Raw genomic sequence first — 26,911 nt, 5'->3', positions numbered from 1 at the left:
GAAACTGATACACACACTGGGATGTTATTCAGCCACGAAAAAGAAAGAACTCTTGCCCTCTGTGGTGGCAACGTGGATGGACCTTGAGGGCATTAGTGCTCAGTGACATAAGTTAGAGAAAAGATGATCATGGTCTCACTTGCGTGTGGGATCTAAAAAGCAAAGCAAGAAAAAATGGACCCACAGGTACTGTTCACATGGGTGGTTACCAGAGGCAGCCGGTGGGGAGTGGGCAAAATGGGCGAAGGGGGGCAGATGGTACAGACTTGCAGTTAATTAGGTAAGTAAGCCTGGGCATGTGGTGTACAGCATGGTGACTGTAGTTAATACCGTGTTGTGTATTTGAAAGTTGAAGGGAGTGAACCTTTTTTTTTTTCAGTCTGTTTAGAAAAGCCATTAAACAATAACAACTACGATAAGCAGCAACAGCAACAAATCCTAGGCAGCGGAGAGTTGGTACAATTATTATCACCCAAAGTGCATAATTTACATTAAGATTCATTCCTGGTGTTTTGACAATGGATAGTGACCTGTATGTACAGTCACAGTGTCGTGTGTAATAGCCCTAAAGCCCCTCTGTGCTCTGCCTGTCCATCCTTTTCTCCCTCCGACCCCAGGCAGCCGCTCATCTTTTTACTGCGTCCATAGTCTTGCCTTTTCCAGAATGCCATATAGTTGGAATCCTATAGGATATACCCTTTCCAGATTAGCTTTTTTCACTTTGTAATCTTAAAAGTTCTCATAGCGAGAAAAGGAAATGTGTAATGGTGTGTGATGGATTTTAACTAGACTTACTGTGGTGATCATTTTATAATAGATACAAATGTGGAATCATTATGTTGTGCACCTAAAAGCCATATAATGTTATATGTCAACTGTATCTCAATTTAAAATATAATTTATATTTTAAAGAGAAAGTCAAAAAAATTCTGGAAGGATGTGAATCATGATGTTAAATAGTGAGAAAAACATTAATAGTGCCTATCTGTAGAGCATCAGGACTGAGTGATTTTTTTTTTTTTTTTTTTACTGTCTGTCTTTTGTGTCATTATAGCCCACCCTCCTTCTCCTCGGGTTCCACATCTGTGGATTCGACCAACCATGCATCAGAAATATTTGGGAAAAAAAAGTCCAGAAAGTTTCAAAATGCAAAACTTGAATTTGCTGAATTGGCAACTGTTTACATAGTATTAACATTGTATTTACAATTATCTGCATAACATTTACATCTTATTAGGTATTATGTAATCTAGAGATGATTTAAAGTATACGCAAATACGGCGCCATTTTATGTTAGGGACTTGGGCATCCCCGGATTTTGGTGTCCTAGGGGGTCCTGGAACCAGGCCCCCGTGGATGCTGCGGGATGGCTGTATTTCTTTGTTGGTTGAAAGTTTCACAGTGAACATTTGTTACTTTTAAAACTAAGGGAAAAGGAGCAATTTCTGTTTTGTGAGGAGCCTATTTAACGTGTGTAGTTAAAAAAAATTAAATCCCTTGTAGAATGTAGGCGACAGGAGAGAATGCTCTTGGTCAGGGGCCACCCTCTTGGCGCCTTGATAGTGCACAAGCACCTTTATGTCACGTGTACTGAAAAGGACTTTCTCCCAACGGCAGTAGCCTTTCAAATGAGTAGAATGGCGTTTATCTCTTATTCTTTCTCTCCTTTTATTTCTGTGTGTAAAATGTGATATCGTTGCAGTAATTCTTTTTTCTGGTTTTATTTTCAGGAAGACTTCGATGTCGATCACTTTGTGTCCGACTGTCGGAAGCGGGTCCAGCTGGAAGCACTGAGAGATGACCTGGAGCTCTACTATAAGCTGCTTAAAACGGCCATGGTCGAGCTCATCAACAAGGACTATGCAGACTTCGTCAACCTGTCAACGAACCTGGTAAACTTTAAATCCAGAGTTCCTACCAGTCAGTGTATTTACATACGTACTGCACACTCTCTTTCTCACTCATGTTTATTCTTAAAAGTGCTGAGTGTTTTTAGAAACCTTTTAGTTGATTTTTCCCCCAGAAACTTGGAGAGATTACTAATCTTATTAATAAAAGAACTAAACTTTCTTGATACACATTTTTTGTGTTTGAGTTTAGTTTGATTATATTTTGAATGACTTATTAAGAAGTAGTGAAAAGTAAAGGATAACCATCTCAAGAGTGGTTGTTTTTGTTAGTTGCTAAGTGATTACCATGAAATCTCACTGGTTTAGACTAATTTGCTAGAGCAGATACCAACTGTTCTTAAGGAAGTGCTTGATTTACTTTCAGGCACTGTGCTAGCCAGACATAGGTTGAGGAAGCGTTGGCCAATATTGACCTTTAGGTGGCCTGGTTTTATAAAAACATAGGAATGGCTTGTGAGAAGCGCATCAGTTACTTGGAAAAGTTGTTTAGAAATGCTTGAGTTTTAATACTGGGAAAAGTCTTCTTGTTCATACTTTATTTTTTGTTAAATCTGTTTATCCAAAGAAGTATAGAAAGTCGCCATCTCCATGGGAATTTCAGGAAGCATTAAGAATAACGAGCTGTGTTTGCTTTTGGGAAGTACACCAGTAAGATAAATGTTCCAGTAGGATTAGAAACCCTGAAAATTTTATTTCCATTCTATTTAATTTGTATTTTTCTCAAAGGCTCTGATAATACTTAGGAGAGATATAGCTCATCAGACTTCCACATCAGCTGGCTGAACATCATAAGTACAGAGATAGCGATTTTTCCTGTTAAAGTTTTTTTAATTCATTTAAAATTTCATCCAGAGGCAAACTGTACACGAGGAATCTTTGATTTATTACGACTTTCCCTATTTGCATAGTTTCATGTATATCAACAGATTTTTTCACTTTCTGTGAGCAATATTTGTGGTAAGATAGCATTTCTGTTATTTATCTAGTTATTAGCAATATGTGATTGTACGGAAAGAATAACCTAAGTCTAGTACTGCTTTGCTCGTTAAACAGAAGCTTCACTGTCACTCCTGACTCTGACGTGCTTGTGCCAACGTGATTTTGCCTTTAGGTTGGCATGGACAGAGCCCTCAGCCAGCTTTCTGTGCCTTTGGGACAGTTACGGGAAGAGGTTCTGGTAAGTCCCCAGGTGCCGGTAAACAGTCTATATGTATAAAGCACGTTACGCTCGTTTGCCTTCTCCAAGAAGAACTCCTTTAATGTGTTAGGTTGTTGTGGTGGTGGTTTAATGGTCCATGATTATAGTACTCACCTTCAAAACTGGTGAAAATGATTCTCTACTTTTTGCATGTGATATTACAGACTAAAAACGTGTTTGGTTTGAAGACGACAGATCGTCAAAGAGTAGACACTTTTAAATGTCAGGGCGGAAAAGAAGGGTATTTCAAAGTTTAACTTGTTCATACCACCTCCCCCATCTGTAAGTGGTCTCCAACTTAGAACTGGCTGACGTATAGTTTAAAATTTGTAATTTTACAAGTGTTTTCCCAGACAGTGTTTTACATGTGGTTAGGTTCCTGGACCAGTCTACAAAAGCTGTTCAACCCCTGTATGTAACTGAAGGATAATATAAATATCATGTAACGCCTAGTTTCTGGGAGAAACTCTCTCCCGTGGGAATGGGAGTGTCTGCCTGTAAGCCTTGAGGACAGCGACCCCATCTGGATGAACAGTGGAGCGGGAGTTTTGGCATCACCTCTGACAGGAGACCGTGTGGCCTGCCCTCCCCTCACCCACTCGTCTGTGCTAGGCACCCCGACCTCCATTGTCCCTTAGTTGTGATGCACTGCACCATCGCTTCCTGTGTGTGTCACCACTGGACCACGCCAGACCAAGTGGCCTCATGCACCTTGCCCCCGAGACCGCGCCTGGCACGTGCGAGGCTCTCAATAGGTAACGTAGGTAAAGAGGCCCTGCCTGGAGAGAACTGAAGGAAGTGCAGGGTAATGGGAGTGTCAGAGCTGAGAAGTCCCGAGGAGGGGAGGGGTAGGCGGGGAACACTTCGTAAGACAGATAAGTGTTGAGCTGTGCCTTGAACTAGCAGATGTGTTTGAAAGTGTATGTTTTTGAATTCTACAAAAGCTCATTACAGTGCTTTTCCTTGGAGTGGAAGGAAAGGGGTTTGTGGCCCGCTGCTGGGCTGCGCGGCAGCTTCTGCGTGGCTCTCCTGCCTCCTCCTCGGTGCTCCCTCACCTCCTAGCCTCGTGGCTGGCGTCTCCTGGGCCTCAGCCTGTGGTAACCTCCCACTCTTCTCTGTGCGCTCTCTCCGCTCTGCTGACCTGTGCTTTGAACTTCCTGGGTTGCTCTCACGCCTCCGGGCTCTAGTCCAGCCCTGCCACCTGCCAGTACCACGTCGCCTCCCTTATTCTGCAGCTGTCTTTATAGCCACCTTTCTCCTCACCAGCCACAGACCTCACCTGCCTTTTTGACCTCAACTCACGACGCTGCTCTGAGATTCTACGATCATTGAGGGATAAGACTGTTTCTGTCTAATTCATCATTGTAGCCTCACTGGCTACCACGGTAGCTGACATTTAATAGACATTTCATAATGTTTATTGAATGAATGAATTCACCTCTCTATAAAACTTTTGTGATTTATCTAGTTTATTCTGATCGTTTCCATTACCTTCGTTTTGGCCTCAATTCTTCATACTTGGCTTAATTTATTAGCTTCTGGACATGTTTCTCCACCTATGACCTCTGGCTTTTCCTGGCCATTCTGTTCCTTACTTCTTGATTCCTACCATCCCCCAAACAGCATTTCATCAGGAAATATCAGTGCTTCGGGATTCTCTAGTTCCCTAGAGAAAATGTGTAGAATCTAACGTCCTCCTAAATCAGCCCCTCCCTGTTTATTTCTACTCCTCTGCAAAATGAAGCCTGCAGTGCACCCGGGTGCATGCCTCACCCACCCTGAGTGTGCGCCGTCAGTTGTGTCTTCCCACCTTTGTCTTCTGATAACCTCCTCTCCACCATCGTCAGCTTCCACAGGTTCTCAGGGTCAGACTCAAGTCTCATCCCCTGTGCCAGACTCTCCTTTGATTCAGATGATTTCTTGAACGACATTGACGGTACATGTATTATTATTCCTTCGGCCGTTAATCCTCCATAACCTTGGCTTTATATGTCATTTTGCCCCCAAACCATGAGTGCCCTCGACAGCAGTTGTATCTGATATTATGTATTTTTGTCAATATCTGCATAATACCGGCCCGAAGATAAAATTAAGTTCTGTGGAATTTAATTAAATGTGTAAGTTTCGTAATGTCACAAAACAGTTTCTGCTGTATGTTTTCTTTATTCTTTTAAAGAGTCTTAGGTCATCTGTCAGTGAAGGAATTCGGGCAGTAGATGAACGAATGTCTAAACAAGAGGACATTAGGAAAAAAAAGGTAGGTTGCACATGGCTTCATGGTAGCACCTTGGAGTTAACGGCACTTCCGCGCATGTGGTCTGATTTATTTCTCTTGGTACCTTGGCAGAGAGGAAGTGTGGGGTCTCTCCTTATTTTTAGGCATCAGTGTTCAGCAAAGTTCGCGAGGGGTCGAGGCAGAGCTGAAGCCCAGGTCTTTTCACTCCTGGGCTGATTAAGGTCCTGTTAATAAGAGAGGTGTGCTAAAGTAACTAATAGAAGAAAAAGACAAAGAAAATCGCGTATTCTTCTCGTGCGTTAATTTATTCATGACGGCGTTAAAACTTTTAAAGAAAACTGTAGATTTCTTATGCTGCATGCCAGCTAAAAGCCCTTCCCTCATGTCTTCTCACACTTTTCAGTCCTATGAAAGTGGTTTTTCTCAAAGCCTTTTTCTATGTATCTATATATACTTACACTTATAATGTCATGTCAACTGTTTGAAATAGTAAGACAGAATTTTAGATGTACCCAAGTGGTCACAAAATTAACATTCCTCAATTTTTCCAAAAGAAGAAACAGTAATAACTGGTATCCGTGAAACACTTTACAGTTTAACAGGCATATAACTAATTTCTCAGCACCCCTATAAAGAAAATATTAAAATTTTAGACATTAGGGAGTAAGTGGGCTTTCTAAGACCAACTCTTCCAGTGTTCTACTGCAGGTTGAAAAACTAGTGTGTTGCTCTCATTCTGCCACGTTTATTTCTTCTTTTGTTTCCACTTGTTAACTGTACCTCTGCATGCACTGCTTTTACATTTTACTGGTCCTGTGTTTTAATTTTATTATCTGGCTTTAAGGATGTAATGGCAGAGTTAGGATTAGCATTTGAGTCTTCTGATTCTAGCCTGGTGCTCGGTCAGTGTTTTCTAAATTTATTAGCATATTTTTCAAAATCTCAAGGGAAAGAAGCCTATTTTGAAACCTTCTGTTTAATTCTCCTTTAAATATCAGCTTTGGTCCAAAGATTTCAAGAATGCAGTGCCTTTCTAGAAAAGATTGTAAGCTTTGTGAGAGCAGGGAATTTTTGCCTGTTTTATTCACCCATGTCCTCACTGTCTAGAAGAATGTCTGGTGCACAATAGGTGCTCAGGAACTATTTGTTTAATTTTTTTTTTTGTCTTTTTTTAAAATTAATCTTTATTGGAGTGTAGTTGCTTTACAGTGTAGTGTTAGTTTCTGCTGTGCAGCAGAGTGAATTAGTTATACATATATCCATCTTCTTTCGATTTCCTTCCCATTTAGGTCACCACAGAGCATTGAGTAGAGTTCCCTGTGCTGTACAGTAGGTTCTAGTAACTGTTTGTTTAACGAATGACTTTCTTTTTGTTCTTTTAAGGATGAGAGTTTTTATAATATTCCTCAACCTCTTCGATAATATTTATTGTGTAATAATGTCTTTAATGAATTGACGCTTAGGCATATAATTGTGTCGTATACATGTAAATAGGATAAAGATGATCGGAAACTAAAATTAAAACATGAGAAAAGGGTCATAAGAAAATAAATGTAGTGCCTATACAGGGGTTCATTTAAGATGGGGAAAAGAAAGAAGAAATAAAAATGCAGGAAATGAGAAAACAAAAGAAGTCTAGTTTTTTTTTTTTTTAACTATTAACTTGTAATAGAATATTGAAATACGCTTCTTCTGGGCAGCTAACATTAAGTTTTACGTTCTTGGGAATTCAGTGTTATGTAGAGTGCTGCACACACTTTAAGGTGACTTTTGGCTTTGTATTTCCCTGCATTTAGAAAGGGAAAATAAGATAATTAAGATTAAACATCATGATAACTTCTTTTTGGCTTCATTTTTATTTTTATAGATATGTGTGTTGAGGCTTATACAGGTTATTCGATCAGTTGAGAAAATTGAAAAAATCTTAAATTCTCAACATTCTAAAGAAACATCTGCACTAGAAGCAAGCAGGTAAGTATTTTTCACTAAATATCACATAAATTAGTACTTCACACCCAGGCTACTTTTTTTTTTTAGTTAAAACGCATTTCTGATAAAGAAGAAAAGGCAAGTCTATGGCTCAGTGTTTTTGAACGTAGCTTATGGAAAGTGGAGGGCATGAGATGGTCAAGTTTATAATACATCCTTCTAAAACCTTTGTGGTGATGGACCACTGTTCCAACACATCACCTTACGGGGAGTCAGAGGAGTGTGCTTTCAGTGGAAGATTTTTATCTTTGGAATCGCCTTATGTAAGCACTGGCAAAATCCTTTGACCTTCCAGGTATGGAATGGCTTTTATCTTTCATAAATTTATGTAGACATGCCCAGAGTATCACCATTCATGTATCTTGCACTAGCATTGTAGCGTTAAGAAACAGTACAGGACACATTTAGTTAAAATTTATAAACAAGGGAAAGAAACCTTGTGAAGTTAGAAAAAAATGACCATTTCCTTTGTTACGCTGTGACCGTCTTACTACCTTCCTAGTGTGAATTCTAAATCAGCCAGGTGGATGAGTGGCTCAGAAAATGAGTAGGTCACACCAGCACCGTGGTGCCTTGGGAGGAGCACAAGTTTGTGCTGCGTCTACCATTGGGCAGCCTGAGTCATGGCACCTCAGCTCCCTGTGTCATGGGCAGCGTAAGGCTAATAGGAACTCCGCTGGCAGGGCTGTCTGACAGCTCGGCAGCCCGCACCCGGCATGTCGTAGGCCTTCACACATCTAATTTGGGTCTGACAAGAGCTTCTCCTAAAGTCGCGTGGACAGCCGTAACATTCTTCCCTGAGTAATATTGGATAATCTGCTGCAAAGCCAACCAAAGCCAAATTGAATATACCTATACCAAAGTCTTACCACACGATAAAGGCATGTTGGATTTCTTAATTTTAGGGATCAAAATGTTAGATTTGGTAGCGCCTTAAAGGCAGTACGCTCCATATCTCTCGTTGTATAGATTGAGGAATGCGGCATCCAAAAAGGAAGTGATTCTCCTGCCCTGGGTCTCTACTTCCTTTCATAATCAAGATGTACAAACAAGTGGTCAGCACTTGCTGTCTCTGTCCCTTCAGCCCCCCCGTCCTCGCGCTCCTGCCCTTACCTCCGCTGGCCAGGGTCTCCGCTGCCGTCCTTTCTGACCCGTCCCTTCTGACCCGTCCGGTGGAGCCGTTTGTCTTGAGCTGCTCCGCGTCTCTCTCACCCTCAGCAGCATTGGCAGCTCCTGCCAACTTGTCTGCACTCGACATCCGCCATACCTGCCTCCCTGTTTTCTTTCCACTTGGGTCCGTTCCTACTCCCTTCCTCACTGATGTCTTTTTCTATGATACTATTCCTTTGCGATGTTCCATCTTTTTTTTTTTTTTCCTCCTTTTTGGCCGCACCGCATGGCATGTGGTATCTCAGTTCCCCAACCAGGGATCGAACTGTGGCCCCCTGCAGTGGAAGCACAGAGTCTTAACTGCTGGACCGCCAGGGAAGTCCCTCAATGTTCCATCTTCAATGTAATAGATATTATGCTGTTTCTTGCTCAGAATCACCTTTGAGTACTTTTTAAAATTCAGATCAGCAACTTTGAGCTGTAGAGAGGAAAACCAGGGCAATGTAAGTGAATGGTAACTACAGCATGCTTCTTAGTACAAGAAACGTTTAGATAATTTATAATTAATAGATCCACGCTAGGTTACTCAGGAAAGAGGGATTAACCTTTTGGGTTGGTCTTGCAGGGGAATTGCTCTCCCTCTAAACTAGTTTTTTGTGTGTGTGTTTTTTTTTTTTTTTTTTTTTTGCGGTACACGGGCCTCTCACTGCTGTGGCCTCTCCCGTTGCGGAGCACAGGCTCCGGACGCGCAGGCTCAGCGGCCATGGCTCATGGGCCCAGCCGCTCTGCGGCATGTGGAATCTTCCCGGACTGGGCCACGAACCCGTGTCCCCTGCATCGTCAGGTGGACTCTCAACCACTGCGCCACCAGGGAAGCCCTAAACTAGTTTGAATGCTACAGATCCAGGACTGGATAGACCTGAAATGGACAGCATTTCATTTCCTTGTGATGTGGACTTTTTCCCCTCACTCACTGATAGGTCACCATTAGATACAGGATGCCTCAAGAGAAGCCCAGCAGACGCTTCAGTGCCTTTACATTTTTCTTCTTTTGCTGTTTAGCTTCCCTTTGAGTGGTATTGTTGCAGTGTATTTTAGAGGAAAGAAGTGCATTTATTACACTTGTGGCAGATACACAATGAATGTCCTTCCACTAGGACCCAGAGAATACAGGTCGACTGCTCTTTCACCTCTTTGGTACATGAAAATGTAGAGCTCTTCTGACTTACTTGATGTATTGCCGCTAGAGGGCCGCTTTTATTTTATCAAGGAGACAGCAGTGTTTGGTATTTTAGAAGTACTGGAGGTATTTTAGAGGAAGAGAGAATGAGACAGAGCAGTAGAAGGGGATTCAGGTGTAAATAATAGGATAGGGCAAGAGAGGGAAGGGAGGTTAAAGATGAAGAAGGCCATGGACAGGAGAGCCTGGGGGAGGAGGTGGAAACACCCGTCACACCCACAGTGGCCTGGTCCAGCTCCTGCTTCTTGCTTGGACCCTGTGGCTGCGGCCAGGCAGCGTCAGTGGCTTATACTGAAGTAGTTGCCCACTGTCCTGGAACATGCTGTGCATGTGACTTGTGAAAGCTGATGGCACGAAGGATGCCTTAGCTGCTACCTTGTAACGGGGGCTGTGGGAAACACAGTGGGTGCTAAAGCGTCAGCATTGCTGGCCATGTGATGTGTTCTCTCGGAAACGTAAAACCTTCAGGAGTCAAATTCCTCTAATTGTCTCTACTAGCCCACTGCTGACTGGACAGATTTTGGAGAGAATTGCCACAGAATTTAACCAGTTACAGTTTCATGCTGTTCAAAGCAAAGGCATGCCTCTTTTGGACAAAATAAGACCAGTAAGTGTTGTTTTAGATTTCCACACTTTGGTATTTAGGAATTTGCTAAATAATTTTGGTTTTACCTGATACAGGCATACCTCATTTTATTGCCCTTCACTTTATTGCACTTCACAGATATGTTTTTATTTTGTTTTGTTTTTTTAACAAATTGAAGGTTTATGGCAGCTCTGCATCAAGCAAATCTGTCAGCCTACCAGTGCCATTCCAGCAGCATTTGCTCACTTCATGTCTTTGTATCACATTCTGGCAATTTTCACAGTATTTCAAACCCTCCACCAGCAAAATGATTACAGCTCACTGAAGGCTCAGATTATGATTAACATCTTTTAGCAATAAAGTATTTTTTAATTGTTTTTTTAGACATAATGCTATTGCAGACTTAACGTACTGCAGTATGGTGTAAACATTTCTCTTACGTGCACTGAGAGACCAGGAAATCCCAGTGCCCCGCTTCATTGTGGTCCTGCTCGATTTACTGTGGTCTGGAGCCACACTCGCAGCATCTCCAAGGCATGCCTGTCATGCCTGTGATAACTGTTGATCTGCGGGATTCTGAAACTAGCTTTGAATTTTTTCCTTCAGTTTTTGTTTTTTGGACCCCTGCCCCCTAAGTGTCACACATTGTAGATTTTGTGTGAAGACACAGGCATATTCTCCGAATTATAAGGGTAAAATTAATTCTAAACTTCATGTAACTTGACACACCGTATGATGTAGTCAGAGTTAATTTATCCGCAACTCTCGACTGGGCTTTAGATTCATGATGTTTGTCAGACTGACTCTGTAGCTTAAGAGGAAAATAACTTTTTTTCTCATTCTGCAATTCTGTCTAAGTCCTCCTTTGATATAGCAAAGATTTACTTATAAAGAGATGTGGGGTGGAGGAAAGATTCATTGTTACGCTCCAGAAAATGTTAATATTTTAATTTTACACATATTCTCTTCTAGTGCCGCCAGAGATTTGTTATGTATATATTTGAGTCTTTAGAAATTGTTCCAGCTGCTTTCTTACCTGCTTTTCTTGCAGCGTATAGCTGGCATTACGGCCATGTTACAGCAGTCACTGGAAGGCCTCCTTCTGGAAGGCCTGCGGACTTCCAGTGTCGATGTGATCCGGCACTGCTTACGGACTTACGCCACGATCGACAAGGCGCGGGACGCGGAGGCGCTAGTTGGTCAAGTCCTGGTGAAACCGTACGTGGATGAGGTTTGTGCATCCCCAGGCCTCCATTCGGCAGGCGTTCAGAGAGCGTCCGCTGTGTCCCGGATGCTTCACTGGGCGGGAGGGTGGATCAGAGGTCCTTCTGTGAAGAGTCTCATAGTTACTGCAGCATCAGCTGTAAGAAAAGGTTGGTCCCTGGTGGTTACAGCCAGCGTGCAGGAGTCAGGCACCCTCTCTCGTATTTTCTAGTGATGCCGTAGCCCAGGGGTTATCTGAATTTAGTAGGGGACAGGTCTTCCCTAGGGAGAAGGTGTGTATCAGAACATTTTTAGGTCAGTTTTATGCTATGTAGATTATTTGCCAATAAAGTTTTTAAAACGAATCTTTTAACTACTGGTCTGGTGGGTAGAATGGAACAAGTAAAGCAGATGCCAGCACCGCAGCTCAAGTGCCTCGTGGTGGGACAGCGGGCCAAGAGCCCTGAGCGTGGAAGGTCTGCGTGGAGGGCTGTCTTCACAGACTGCTGAGGAGTGTGTGGGCCAGGAAGGTGGGAGGGAGGGAATGTTCACAGATGAAGGGCTTTCATAGGCAAATTAGCAGCGTAATACCTTAAATCCAGAACTTGGCTATCCAGTGTCCTTCACCTACGAGGACACAGTTAAAATTTGGGAAGTAAGCACGTTCTGCCTTTGAGCAGCCAGAATATATTACAGATTGTACCATGTGAAGTTGCCAATACTCAGCATTTTCCGACGCGCAAAAATGGCAGCTTTGTCTGGTTCAAACTGGTGGAAGTCACAGGCCCGTCCTCAGTGTTTGCAGACTTTCTTCAGTGCCACATCAGTGTGGACGCTCTTTCTGTCCAGTAAGTACAAAGCCCTACTCACCATGACTTTGGGGTAAAAGTCTCCCATTTATAAATGGGGAAAATTGAATGTCATTGATAAAAATGAAACTTAAGGATTAATTTCAATAGTCCAGTCAGCTTTCATTAGGATTACTAAAAATAAATGATCTGTCATCTTCCTCTGTTTGTATCCTGTTGTATCTCACAGCTGTCCTCTATAGGAGTGAAAAAGACAAATTACCTACACTATTTCTTTATCACTAAGTGAAAATGGTTACTAATTTATGCCTTTGTTTTTCATTGAACTGAACCTAATGTGCTAAATTAAAGAAACGTTTGATGTTTCAGTGGCATATTAAATAAACTGTGGCCACATTTTAATTTTATTTAAATTCGTATGTTTGTCATTCGCCTCTTGATTCTCAACCTTAACACAAAAGATAAAATAATAATAAAGTAAAATAAAATATACTCCCTTCCATCTTTCTCTGTCTCAAACCTTCCCCTAATCTGAATAATGGTATTTAGAAGAAAAGGCCACGGTCAAGACAGCAAGGAGCTGTTGTCATGGGAAATCATCGTTTTATTTCGTTTTCAAGCTCAGGAGGGAAACAGGCGAATGTGTCTGGCTTTTCAGCTTCAGGCCAGTCTCTGGCACCCAGCCTGTGTCTCCCCCAGGTCAGAGCTATGCACCCGAATCCTGGAACTAGCTCTGAGTGAGGCTGTTGCTGTTAGGAAACATGTCAGCTGGGGAGGAGGGGGGCGAGAGGAAACACACTTTGCAGGTTTTCTTTGTTCTTTTCCCTGTGGTATGTAACTCATACTTGTCTTTTTTAAAAATGATGCTCCTTTTACTAGGTGATTGTAGAGCAGATTGCCGATGCTCACCCGAGTGATCTTCAGCTCATGTACAGGAAGCTCCTGGAGTTCGTTCCCCACCACTGCCGCCTCCTTCGAGAGGTCACGGGAGGAGCCACCTCAAGGTAGTCTGAGCAGCTGTTCTCAGAGCTCCCGCGGCCCGGGGCTGCGCCTGGGAGCCGCTCGTGCCCTGCTGGTTCTTGCTGTCTCGTGTGGACCGGGTTCAGATGCCCTTTCCTGTCTGTGTGTGAGCACAGTGCTCTGAGCTGGGCAGGGGCCATTAGCCTCGTCTTACAGAGAAGGAAACTGTAGTGGGTGGAACGGAGGAGAATGGTGTGTCTCTCTTGAATCCACAGCCCATGCTTTGCCCTTTCCTACACTGTCAGTTCCCTAAACTAGGTTTGAAATAAAAGTTGGTTTCCTTCCATTATCCTAATGTCATAATCTGTTAATAAATATCAATTCAGTTTAATTCAACAAGTTTTATAAGATGTTAATTGTGGTTAAAGTCATCTTCAGTTTTCCCTCCTTTTGTCTGATTTCCATGGTTTTCAGTTCTGTTTTGTAAATACCCCACTGCCTTCCACCACTGCCACTGTCCTGGTCCAGGCCTTTGTCATTTCTCTGTCCACAGTAACAGGTTTTCCCCACCTGCTCGCGCGTCTCAGTCTGCCCCTCTGCTGGCACATTTACCCACAGTGCTGAGATTCATGCCCTGTCTTCCTAAGTCTTTAGTGGCTTCCTATTGCTCATTGTGGAAAATGCAGGCTTCTTGATCAGCACACAAGGCCCCTTGTGCTCTGGCCCCGGTGGTCCTTGGGTGGGGCACTCTGCTCTGTGGTACCCTCGCCCTGCAGTTTTCCAGCACACAGCTGCACTTGCCCACCCCAGCACACGCTGGGCGGGTCTGTGTTTTTCCTCGGAGTCCCCTCCGCCTTTCCTGATCCCTCTTTTTGTTGACCTGTCACTCCACGTGAAGCCCCAGCTCAGATGCCACTTCCTTCAAGAGACCATCTTTTACCCTGATGTCTACCTTTAATCCTGTTCTCTGCAGGCCATTGCACGTCACTCTCACTTTTTCCATCTCAACAGTGTGCTCCCCTCCCGCACGGCCCACACCTCCCTCCTGGCACAGTGTCTTGAAGGCAGTAACTACCCAGTGTTTGCAGGATGAAAGACTTAACCTATTTACAGCATTAGAAAGGCAGATGAGGTCCCTGTCTTCATGGAGTGAACATTATATTTGGTCTTGAATTTTGTTCTTTGAAAAGAAAAAAAAATCTGGGGAACAAATACGCTGCTTGACTTGTGAAGTACCCTATTTCCAGTACACGATTTCAGATGAAGCCTTGTTTTGCCACTTTTGCTTAGTAACCATGAAGATTTAGTTGGATTTGGATTTGGGGTAAGAATTTAATAGAAGTCATGGGGTAAATTGAAAGAAGCCACAGTTATGAAACAACCAGTCGTTAGATTTGACAGGCCTAGTCTTGGTCCTGAACTGTCAAGTTACAGAGCCTCACGCGCCCTTTTCCATGGTTTTCAGGGTGGCAGAGCTCATGCAGACGCCTCAGAAATCTGAGGAATCTAAACTGCACCTTGGTGGGCCATCTGCATTTGCTTGAGGCCCCGTCGTCCCGCCACTCCTCACCTTCCCTTGCTCAGCTTCTGCCTCCAGGTGCCCTTTAGAGCTGGGGACACCAGCGACGTTCAAGATTTATCTTCCGAAGAATGTGGGTTAGCTTTTCTAACTGTTGATCTCACAGATTTAAGTTTTCTCTTCGGGGCTTTAGTTAGACATTTACTTTGGGAATGAGGCGATCTTGTCCTTCAGTGTTGTTCAGATTATGTGCATTTGTGTTTTAAAATCTTCAATTCTGTTCCTTCTTTCTTCCGATACCTTAATAGAGCTACTTCTTATTATGATTAAAAGTATATGATATGATACATGGAATTGGGTATGTGGGACACAGGCATCTTCTTTCCCTCCTGGACCCTCCTCCAATCCCACCAGTAATTTCTCATCAGTTCCTACCTATTATAGAATGAGATTATCTGATAGCTCTTTCTGAACAGTAAAGCTGAATAAGCTATTTGTCTTGATAGTTTCTGCTAAGCAGGAAAATTATGAAAACTTTTTACTGTTTATTTTTAATACTTATCAGAATGTTAAATGCCAATTTGTTATCCCCACTTAGCTACACAACTCCCCGTTTTACTAAAAAAATGAGACCGTATATTGCATGGATGATCAGTTTTAAAGACAGTTATCTTAATATAGAGCATATCAATAACGGAGCAGTCAAAGTGGGTCGATCAGTGAGATGGTGTTGCTTAAAGCTACTTACAGGTCTTTAAGTTCAAGAGAAACTTAAGGAACCTGCTTTTTTTGTTTATGTACTTGTGTATTTAACCACTATTAACATAGCACTCATTGTATGCTAGGCACCATCCTAAATGCTTTACAAATATTAATCCATATAATGACCCTGTGAGGTACGTATCATTATCATCCCTGTTTTGAAGATGAAGAAACCAAAACACAGAGAAGTTAAATGACCCAGGATTTGAACTCACGTACTCTGGCTCCCAAGTGCATGCTTTTATCTCAGTGTTGTCTCTCATCTACGTTTGTGAATTAGAAACCCAGAGTCCAGCCTTTTGGCTAAAAATGCAGAATAAAGCATGCACACGCAAAAAACATTACCGTTATCAGTTTTTCGTATTAAGATTTGTGATCGAGATTTTACGTAAAATAGTCATAGAACTTTAGAACTGAGGGTAATCTTAGGGATAGCTGAAGTTGTTAGTAATTGGGCAATTAGCGTGATTTATAGTGCTTTAGAGTTGAGTGGTGTTAAGGTTGAATACAAGACTGCTTTTCTTTTTTTTTTAAATATATGTGCTGTCCTGTAGGCATTATTGTTCCATTTACAGAGCACAGACAGAGTAGATGTAACATAATTCTTCTTTTTTTAAAAAAAATTATTTATTTTTGTCCGCGTTCGGTCTTTGTTACTGCGTGCGGGCTTTCTCTAGTTGCGGCAAGCGGGGGCTACTCCTTGTTGCGGTGCGCGGGCTTCTCATTGAGGTGGCTTCTCTTGTTGCCGAGCACGGGCTCTAGGCGCGCGGGCTTCAGTAGTTGCGGCGCACAGGCTCGGTAGTTGTGGCTCGTGGGCTCTAGAGCGCAGGCTCAGGTGCTGTGGCGCACGGGCTTAGTTGCTCCACGGCGTGTGGGATCTTCCTGGACCAGGGCTCGCACCCGCGTCTCCTGCATTGGCAGGCTGATTCTTAACCACTGCGCCACCAGGGAAGTCCCACAAAGACTGCTTTTCCTGTGGTATTAAACTGCTTCTTTTTCAAGACAGAGTATAAACATGGTAGCCCATTTTAGGGGAGAAAATTGTGCCAAGTTAAGTCGATGTAGTTTTCCATTACCCTTGACCCCAGCTTGCTTACTACTTGATAGATAGATGTAGGAGTCAGGACACAGAGGATGTGTCAGGTTCAAGGTGAGAATGAGATCAAGGAGTGAAATAGAAGTTTGGGTCTAAGAACAAACTAATTGACAGATACCGTTTTTTTAAAAAGGTTGAAATAAATTTTAGCCTGAGGAACTTTTATTTTAATAAAAGCACCACAGTGGAATTTTGCTTTTTGGAAGTAGAAGATTCTGGTGTATTTGACTGAAATTTTCCTCTTATCTTACAGTGAAAAAGGCAATACTGTTCCCGGATATGATTTTTTGGTGAATTCTGTCTGGCCAGAAATAGTACGAGGATTAGAAGAAAAATTGCCCTCACTTTTTAATGCTGGGAATCCCGATGCCTTTCACCAGGTACCTTTTCCTCCATCGTCTTGATTCTTGAAGATGTTAACCTGAGACTTTAGGATAATCGTATCTTTTCTGCACAGTCTTGGTTCTGTGGTTTTAGGAAAAACCACAGTCTGAGTTACGTAGCAAGCATTTACCTTAAAACACGCACTGTTTTATTCAAGTCATAGATAGTCTCTGATAACTTCAAGGACTAAGAATATTTTTTAGAATGTAAAGTAAAATTCAGTCTAGATGCAATTGGGACTAGATCTGAATATTCTAGTTTTTAAAAAGATCCTAAGGACCATTAAAAACAAGGCTGTTTGCAGTTGTTTTCCATGAAAAATTAAGTTTGTAGATATCTACTGTACCGTTTTGAAGGAAAACGAAGTATTGGATTGGATTTTAATATGCAATATGTAAGTGTCCTCTATAATTTGAAAGATTAGGAGGCCTCGATATTTTCATTTTTTTTAAAAAAAACATCATTTAAAAGACTTCACGGTTGATATTTCAGTAGACTCGTATGTTAATTTTCCGTTGTACCATTTTTTAAAGACAGTACGTAGCGTCCTGGAGAAGAATAAAGGCTCTCGGCCAGGTGGCCTGAGTCCGTGCCCAGCTCCCCTGCTCAGTACTCGTGTTGCTCAGCCCCTCGGTGCCTCTCCTCTCCTTCCTGCTCTGGATTTTGATTTTTGGGTTTTCGATTGTTTTATTCAACATGACAATCTTTGTCTTTCGCTTAGGTAATTTGTTAAATTTACAATGATCGTAGTGACTGATATATTTGGGGTTTCTTTGGTTCTTCCTATTTGTCCCATTTTTCTTCCTTCTTTTCCTTTCTCCCTTCTTTTTTTCATTCCTTTTCCGCCTTCTCTGTATTTTGGACTTTTGGGGATTTGTTTTCCTCATTTATTCTGTTTTTCCCCTCTACTAATTTGGAAGTTCTACCCTTTATTTCTTTATGTATTAAGTAACCTTAGTGGTTACTTAACAGAATCTAAAGCTCACTGGTGTTCTTCAGCCCCCCAAACAGCACAGGGATCTTCGAGGACTTTGATGCCAGTCACCCCATTCCATAGTATCTATTACTGTTTCCAGGGTCTTATTTCTATTTTGATTTTTTTTATCCCCCAAATTGGGCGTTATTTTTATTGTTTTACGTGGTCATCGTTCTCCTTTCAGAATTATTCCACGTGTTTATCATTTCCTTTGCTTCCTGTTCCTTCTTGGATGTTAGACCTTTTTTCTTGGATCATTTTCCTTCTTCCTGAAGTTCATCTATTAGCAGGGCCTGTTGATAATAAGTTTCACTTTTTTGTGATAAACCCTCAGTTTGTATGTCTGACAATAACTTTATACCTTTTGTGTTTGAAAGGTAGTTTTGATGGAAGTGGAATTCTCTGCACTTTGAACATTGTCTCTTGACTTCCGTTATGAAAATAGTTACTGTTGTTTCTTTGTAGTTATCATGCCATCTCTCCCAAATCTTGCCTGCGACTCTAGTGTGCTGTTTCATTATGAGAATCTAGTGTGGGCTTCTTTTTCTTTATCGTATTTAGGATTTGTTGGCTTTCCTGGATCTGAGGATTGGTGGTTTTTTAATCAGCTCTGTCTCATTTTTATTCATTAACTCTTCAGTTGTGCTTTTCTCTCATTCCTCTATTATTTTCTTCTAGAACTTTTGATTAGACTTCCTCACTTTATCCTTTGTGTTTCCTGAATTCACTTTTTAATTTTTTGTCTCTTTGTGCTCATTCTGGGTAATTTCTTGGGACTTTTCTCCTAGTTCACTGATTCCTTCTTCAGATTTGTCTAAACTCCTTTTCACCTGTTTCCAATTTACCCTTATTTTCGTTTCTAGAAGTTCTGTTTGCTTCTTTTTCTAACTCTGCTTGGTCAAATTGCCTATTAAATTTTAAAGTGTAGAGAGGCACAAGGTGAGTGTGGTGAGCCTGGGGCCTGGTAGACTTCAAAACAGGGAAGACAACAAACTGGGAGCTTTATTATCCCAGAAATACCACCGATCTGTTCTCCTGGCCCATGGTACAGTGTACTGAACAATATGAGGTCTTGAGCATTAGCAGTTTAAGACCCTTTTCATTCCTCTTTAGAGAATCATTTTGATCGTGTTAGGCTCAGGAGATTTTTCAGCTCAGAAACGAAGCTTTCTGCTAGAGTGTCGACTTTAGAATTCTAAACCAATACTTAACGTTTGCGGGTACAAACATTTCTTGCAAGAAATGCTTTCAGCTTTCAGTTTTAATGGGACATGCTTTTGTGAAGAGAAAAATATTTTTGTATTTTTTCAACACCCATTGCAGGGGTATAGTTGTATCCCAAAAGGGATGAGTAATACCTTTCTTTGTCTCAACTCCACACATGTAGACCACACTCAGGGGATTCAGTAAGTGTAGCTCAAAACCAGTTGAAAGAAATTGAACACCTGTGGTAGTGTTACTGCACTAAAATTCCCACATAAGCACAGACATCATCATATTCAGGTGATTGGTTTGGTGACCCAGAACAGAGTCCCTCTTAATGAGAAGTACATGGGAAGTCCTGCAGTGTCCTCCCCAGAGCCTGGGGACTGGGGAATAGAGCCCTTGCCGAAGGAATGTGCAACTGCAGTTTTGCACTGCTGACTGGCGAGGGTTCTGTTTCCCCCATTTCCTTGCTTTGTTTCTGGGTAAATTCTCTCTGAGCCTAAGCAGAAGAGGAAGCGTCATTTATAAAATAGGGGATGATATAAAAGTAGTTACCGGGTAGGGCAGTTTTCTGGGTTAAAGTAAGAAAGACAATTTTAAGCACTGTGTGAGGATGATAAATATTAAGTAAGTGTTAGCTTCTGCTCTTAATGGTGTTTTTAGATTCCTCCTGTCAATCTTCACGCTGTGCCATCTATAAAAAGGATGTAATTACTCACATGGTTTGAGTCTTTCTTTCCTTTTTAAAATTTTCTACTTCTTCTTCTTCTGGAGAGGCAATGAAAATTATACCACTTAATCTGCAATCTCTTGTGATTCCAATGGACTGGGTTAGGGGTGCCCTAGAAGATGGGGGAGAGCTGTCGCTTAAAGACCACTGGACTTAGGATGCCTGGGTCTCCTGACGGGCTTGCCACCTAGGACCTTGAGCACGTCACAGAACCACTTCGGGCATTACTTGATCTTTAAGCGGGGACCTTGGAAGGAAGATCCCATAAGGTCCTTATCAGATCCAGAAACTATGATTCTGTGTGTTGATCTTTATCTTGATTACAGCTTTTTTCGCTATATGATCCCAGTTCTGGTTAGTTCACTTAAAATGAAAATGCCACCTGTTTGTTCTTATTTTAGAAATATACCATAAGTATGGATTTTGTAAGAACATTTGAACGGCAATGTGGATCACAGGCCAGTGTAAAAAGATTAAGAGCACATCCCGCCTATCACAGCTTCAATAATAAGTGGAACTTGCCTGTGTATTTTCAAATAAGGTCAGTAATTTACCCCCCCCCCCACCTCCACCCTTCTAAAACAGAATTTGAGCACCAGTTAAGTATGTTGGCTCCAGCTAACAGCCCCTTCTTGATCATCATACTGTTCTTTGGGAAACAAAGTGTAGAGTGGAAGTGCACAGAAGTATCGTGATTGCCAAAGTTCTGGCTTGTATGACAGAAAGATAAGTCTTACTCCTTGGTCATTAGACAACTGAGAACACTAGACTCAGAGTGAGCTAGACCAGGCCTGGCTTCATTCCCACGTGCTACGTCCTTGTTCGTCCTGAAGAGACAGGAAGAGCGGGTCACCTGGCAGCTCTTTCTCCCCGTTTTCCTCTCTCATCACCTGCTTCAAATAGCAGACCTACCCTGCATTTGTTGTTTTGCTCATCTGGAACATTTTTTGTCCTCAGAGGGAGTCGGGAGAAGTATTCTCTCTTAAAGTAGTCTCTGTAGCTGATTCCGTCTTAGCAATTGATAGTAATTCTACCTATTGTTTTGGATTCCTTTATAATACTTTGTGACATTTTTTCTCTCTATTCTGGAAAACGGTGACACGTTTCTTCCAGATGTCATAATGATATCACCTGTGTCAGTAAGTGGTTCTGTAGACTGCTTGGGGAAATTTAGGATAAATTCTTAACAATATGTGTTCCCTTAGAAGAATAGGTGATAATAGCCATTTGTGCAGCTTCTCTTGAGTGAGATCACGGCGTTAACGAGAGCATTTGAGCTAGAATGCTCTTTCAAGACTCAGGCTTTTTGTTTAAATTGTTGGATGTTTTCATTAATTATGATGCAGTCCTTCCCCAGGGTTCTAAGGAATAATTACAGAGGGAGATATACTAAGAACTAGATACCTTGATTTGTAATTACTCGCCATGATTGAGAATGTATGTAATCATCTTTTGATAGTGAAATCGTAGCTGTCAGACTGTTAGTAAGATGCCCTTTTACACACAATACTGGGTTTTATGCTTAATTTTTCAAGGTTACATTATCCTGTAGGTAGGAAATTAAGGATTTTTTTTGTGTAAGATACTCATGGACTGCATGGGAAGTAGTCGTTACGTGATGATCAAAACTAAGCCAGGGCAAGAAGCCCTTTTGGTTTGTGAGAAGAATTTAAAATGGTGAAGCATCACTTTATAGCATAAGACTGCAGTAGAGAAATAATGTTTCAACTGTCCCATGTCTTTTGTAGTCCAGGTTCAAAGTTAGATTGCTTTAGATATCCAATGCCATCAGCCCATACTCCAGTCTACTGCCTCCGAACCCCTCTTTTCTAGTCGTTTTCCCCAGACCCCAGGGCCCCTTGCTTGGTAATCTTGCACTGTCACCTTGCTTCCTGGAGCTCTGGGCCCCGCAGGGGCGGCACAGCCTGGCCTCGGCAGGTTCTCCTCTCATTATACGTTCTCTCAAAGCTGGTGATTGAGCCTTAAACTCTGTCGGAACTCAGCCAGTTCCCTGAAAGACGTTTTCACCTTCAGCAGATTTTAGCCATAGCATTCAAAGGGATTGGTTAACTTCTCTTTGTAAACAGTTTTATTTAAAATGTGTAAAATTTAAAAAAAATTATGCTTGAGTTATGAAGTGTGGAACTTCATAACTTTCAATACATCTGCTTTTCCGTTTAAGAAATAAATTCAAGTAATACTTTATGGGACACCGTTCTGTTGATTTTTATCAGGCATTAGATTGTTTATTCTGAGGGATGACAGAATGTTTTGCGAACACCGCTGGGGTCAGAGTTGTAGTGTTACCTGATTCACCTCAGGGTCATTTAAAGTAAGCCTAAAGCCAGTGGGGTGATGGTGTGTTGACATGTTTCTAGGAAGAAGTATTAATATTGCACCCTCAGTAACAGGTGGATGCTCCCGGGTCTGACTCTATGCCTGCATCCCCGTCACCTTCAGGAAAAAGGCAGCCCTGGCCCACACACACCGTCTGTGAGCACTTGTGCACCCCTCCTGCCCCTGGTACCCTACTGTGTCTGCGCTTCATTTGTTCTTACAGGAGTATCGGAAAGTAGGGTTAGGACTCCGTTTCTCATAGGAAGAGATTAAATGTACATGTGCGCAGAGCAGTCTCAAATGGTAGCGAATCAGTGGCTGCCTGGAAACTGGGCTGGTCGCCCTTTAAATGCCACTGGCAAAGCGTTAGGTCTTTTTTAATTGAAATCTCGCTAGAATGTTATATGCTCCCAGGACGGTCACACGTGTGTTCTGTGTCTGTGACGTTCAGCACGCGCTGAGCATGGTGCAGCTCCTTTATGACATGGAGTCCGTGTGGCACTAACGTACCTTCCTTTCCCTCCACCCTCCGCAAGTGTGTGCCTGCGCGAAGTAGAGACATGCGTTGGGAAGGGCGTCTCCAGACCCTCCCCAAACCCAAGTGTAAGAATTTGGGAGTGTTTGTATTTGGGGTTGCCTTTCTTACAAATCTCCTATCAAGAGTAGAATAGCATCCCATAGACACATGAAGACTACAGCACAACTTTTCAAATTCCACCAAAGTAACATCTCACTTTGTTTCTTTTCTAAGAAGTATAACGTATCACTTCAATCCTGGAAGCTACTGCTCAGCAAGGCTGTGCCAGGGGCTGGTGCTGGGCTCCTGGCCCTTGGGGCTAAGGGGACAGCTGGGTCACGTGACATAGACAGCTTTCCTTTCAAGGGTCCAACAGCTGGTCCCACGCAGTCAGCACGTCTGTGTGAAATGCACTGCTGTCGGGTCTGCTGCATTTTTCTTGCACTTTCTCGTTTGTGTGTTTATCAGAATTGTCACAGACGTACATGTAATTTTATCCCGTGTCTTTCCTTACACTGAACTATACCTGCTCTTCCCATGGCTGCAGAGCTTCGAGCTGACCTCTCTTCGTGCTGCGCTCAGCGTGGATGTGCTGCGCGTTTACAGGCCCTTCCCTTCCTTGGGGCCTGGTGTTCCCGTTGTAAATGGTGCTGTGTTAGCTGTCAGGCCTTTTCCGTGTTTTGCGGATTTGGAGGAAAGGTGGGCTGAGGGTCTGAGGCTGACGCAGGTGCTGGTTTGCTCCCTCCACTGCGGGGCAGCCCCTCCCCGTCCTCACTGTGCTCGGGGCCACCGCCTCCTTCGCTGGGCCCCGGCGCTCTCTTCTGTTCCCCGCTTGCCTTCTATCACTTGCTCTCTCTCTGCCTCTCCCTGCTGCTTGGAGAGACTAGCCTTTCGCAGGCTTCGCGGGGCAGAGGGCGAGTCCTTTCCCTCCCTGTGGTGTAGGGACGCTGCAGGCACCGGCCAGCTCCAGTGGCCAGGGCGGTCCAGAGTCCTCCGCTGTCAGCCACTCGCACCTTTGTGGCGGACGGGGTGGCTGCTCCTTGTGTGAAGTGCTTTTACTCCTGAAAACCAGCCTCTGAACTGCTTTTAAAAAGCACGTGAGTGCTATCCAAAAACCAGAATTACGACTTCAGTAAATTGAAGCATGTGTCAGAATTTATTGCTAGCAAAGGAACTAGCAGGTGACAGAAGAGTGTATGGTAAAGAAAGTATGAAGATGGAAGAGCTATATAGTTTGGGAAGAAAGATGCTACGTAAGCAGCTAGTTAAGGAAATACACACGCACACACACACAAAGTTTTCATTTCAGAGTCATAAAAATGTGTCCACACTAGTCATTAAAATAGAAGTCTGTGACAGGATGGTATGAGGGGACAAGTGGGCCAGCAGAGGAAAAAGAAAACCCATCAGGAAGCGGATCTTGAGCCTCGGGGCCGGCGGGCCAGTTACCATGACAACGTGAGAGCCCGGCAGCAGGGCAGCAGATGTTCGAGGAGCGCCAGGCAGAGAGCTGTTCTGGTGTAACTGCCTCTACCTTCAGTGATCTTTCTCAAGCTGCGATCAAAGACACAGAATACAGCTTTCTCATTTCTTAGTTTGGGGGACATTCACTTTCTTCTGATAGGGCTGATGTAAGGGGATTGGAAAAACCAGTCTTACGGCCTTGAAGTGATTACCTGATTATAGCTGGTGGGACTTGCCAGAAATGGCTTCCTAGTGGATTAATTGAGACACGTTTATTTCCTGCTCGGTAAAAAAAAGTCTGGAGAACAGGCATCAGGGCTGGTGCGGCATCTCTGACAGTGCTGGCCTCACCAACAAGCCAGTGGAGGAAGGTCCTGTTTCGTGGGGAGAGGGGAGGATGGGTGGGACAGCCGCCTGCAGCAGAGAAAACAACAGTTTACACTCTTGTTTTTCTCTCAGATTTAGAGAAATAGCGGGATCCTTAGAAGCAGCACTTACAGATGTCCTGGAAGACGCACCAGGTAACTTCCTCAAAGTGACAAATGACAGGCTGTCACTGAGTTAAGTAGGCTCACCAAGTCATCTTGGGGACCTCAGTACCCTGGGGGCTCTTTCACCTTTTCCTGTCTTCCAGTAAGTTAGACCCAAAGGTGTACTTTAACTTCTTTTTTTAAAAAGGGTTTATAGGGCTTCCCTGGTGGCGCAGTGGTTGAGAGTCCGCCTGCCGATGCAGGGGACACGGGTTCGTGCCCCGTGAGCCATGGCCGCTGAGCCTGCGCTTCCGGAGCCTGTGCTCCGCAACGGGAGAGGCCACGGCAGTGAGAGGCCCGCGTACCGCAAAAAAAAAAAGGTTTATAGAGCTTCTTGCTGTACAGAGATGATAAAAACGCTGCTTTAAGAGCACAGGAAGGAGACCTCATTTTCATTCCTCAGTGTAACGTGTCAAGGGGATGTAACTGCTGCTGTGCTTAAGGGAGCAGCCCTTTTTGTAGCCAAGTGGCCACGCTCCACTTCTCTCCGAAGCTGAGGTGAAGGACCAGGGTGGCCTTCCCTCTGGGCGGGGCGGGGGGGGCGATGGCTCACAGCGGGGGCTCCTTGCCCCGGGCCTCCAGAGCCCTTGGGCCAGTCCTGGGACAGTACGCAGGTGACCGGGGTTAGGATACACTTTGCAGACACGTTTGCATCATTTGCATCCCTACAGCCTCGTTCACCTGTGTCACGTTGTAGCCATGCCCGGTAGCCACTCACCTAGTAGGTGGCTGTTCCTATAGCCGCAAGGGTCTTGGGGCAGCTCCACTCCGCTTTCTGCTCCCTTTCGTGCAGCCAAGTTCCATCTAAACTGCACTCTTTTAGCCTCAAAGTTAGTTTCCAGCTGTTTTTGCCCAAAATGGCCATATGTAATCGACATCCTGTGTTGAAATAGCGTATTCAGGAGGGAAGGAGAAGACAGGACAAATTCAGAACCGAAGGTGAAACCCTTGCCAGTGGCTGTCTCTCCAGCTTGTGCTTGTTGATCTGGTACGAAGTGTCTGCTGGCTGGCGATTCTGAACGCCGCTTATGTCTAATGCCTGTCAGATGCCTGGGAGGGGGAGCCATGTAAAAGTAGAAGGACCTCCCTAAAGCTTTGCTGACAAGAAGGCTGCTGCCTTCACCCTTGGGGTGTACGTGGAAGATTTTAGCCGTTGGCCCTTCAGCTGAGATTCCTTAACCGTATGTTTTTTGTCTAGCTGGAAGTTCGTATTGCCTCTTGGCTTCTCACAGGACGTGGAGCAGCCTGCAGAGGTGTTGGTCTGACCAGATGTTCTTGCCGTTGCTGGTGCATCGTCTGTGGAGACTCACTCTGCAGATTCTCGCACGGTACTCCGTGTTTGTCAAGGAGGTGAGGGCTGGCGGGTGGCTCATCCCTAATCGAGGCTGAAACAAATTAAAGATGGGTGAAGCCGAACGTGCTGAGAGTCTTAAAGGCCGTGTTGTCATGAGAGGTTGATGCGGGGACTGCAGGCCAGCTTCTCAGTTGCTACCCAATTTCGCTTCTGGGTTTCCTTTTCACTCGTGCGTGTGGCCTCGAGGGGCGTCTGCTGTCACGTGGTCAGTGGTTTGTGGTTTGGAAAAGCCCTCACCGGCCACCTCACTTTTCCCTTCTGAAAACCAGGATCTTTGCCTCCAGACTAAAACAGAAATGAAAATTTCTAATGAAATGATTCTAATGAAAATGATTTTTAAAATGCGTACGTTAGTACCTAGTCTTTGGAAGTGTAAAAACTCCAAGTGGTTGAGATTAAAAGGTAGTAAAATTAATTACCTTCCCTCCATTTCAGAAGTAGTAGTTGGATGCATTCGGCGTCCGCATGCCTCTGACGGCTTATTAGATACTGTGCGTAAAGCCACGGGAGTGCTCGTGTGGCCCCCTGCCGAGCCCCCAGCCCCGCCAGGCCCTGCGCCCGTGTCTCAGAGATGCCTGCTGCACGGACAGCTCAGTGACAGACGCACCCCCCGGCCACGGCAAGGTGATGAGTGTAAAAGAGATGTGAGCAGAAGCTTAGGGAAGACGACACGAGGAAGGCCTCATCCGTGGAGAGGAAAGCACTCTGTCATCTGGAGCAGAGGGTCTCAGCGGAAAGAGCGCAGGCTTGTGACAGCGTCAGACCTTGGCTCTGCCACTCCTTATCTAATTTCGT

At 43.6% G+C, this 26,911-nt stretch overlaps 1 protein-coding gene across 3 annotated transcripts in view; it reads left to right on the top strand.

Annotated features, from left to right (window-relative positions):
• COG2 (component of oligomeric golgi complex 2) overlaps positions 1–26,911 on the top strand; it is a 44,853-nt gene that overhangs the window by 6,759 nt on the left and 11,183 nt on the right. For all 3 annotated transcript variants that reach the window (XR_009522492.1, XR_009522493.1, XM_060035102.1), the window contains exons 2-12: positions 1,731–1,892; positions 3,022–3,087; positions 5,285–5,365; positions 7,212–7,315; positions 10,182–10,290; positions 11,321–11,500; positions 13,161–13,285; positions 16,872–16,998; positions 20,316–20,455; positions 24,692–24,753; positions 25,961–26,112. Coding sequence is in view for 1 of the 3 variants with exons in the window: in XM_060035102.1 (XP_059891085.1) it covers positions 1,731–1,892; positions 3,022–3,087; positions 5,285–5,365; positions 7,212–7,315; positions 10,182–10,290; positions 11,321–11,500; positions 13,161–13,285; positions 16,872–16,998; positions 20,316–20,455; positions 24,692–24,753; positions 25,961–26,112 (1,308 nt within the window). In the remaining 2 variants the exon portion in view is untranslated. The remainder of the gene's footprint in view (positions 1–1,730; positions 1,893–3,021; positions 3,088–5,284; positions 5,366–7,211; positions 7,316–10,181; positions 10,291–11,320; positions 11,501–13,160; positions 13,286–16,871; positions 16,999–20,315; positions 20,456–24,691; positions 24,754–25,960; positions 26,113–26,911) is intronic.

This window comes from Delphinus delphis, chromosome 16 (assembly GCF_949987515.2).
Source record: "Delphinus delphis chromosome 16, mDelDel1.2, whole genome shotgun sequence".
Taxonomy (NCBI): Eukaryota; Metazoa; Chordata; class Mammalia; order Artiodactyla; family Delphinidae; genus Delphinus; species Delphinus delphis.
This window is presented reverse-complemented; position numbering and strand designations above follow the sequence as displayed.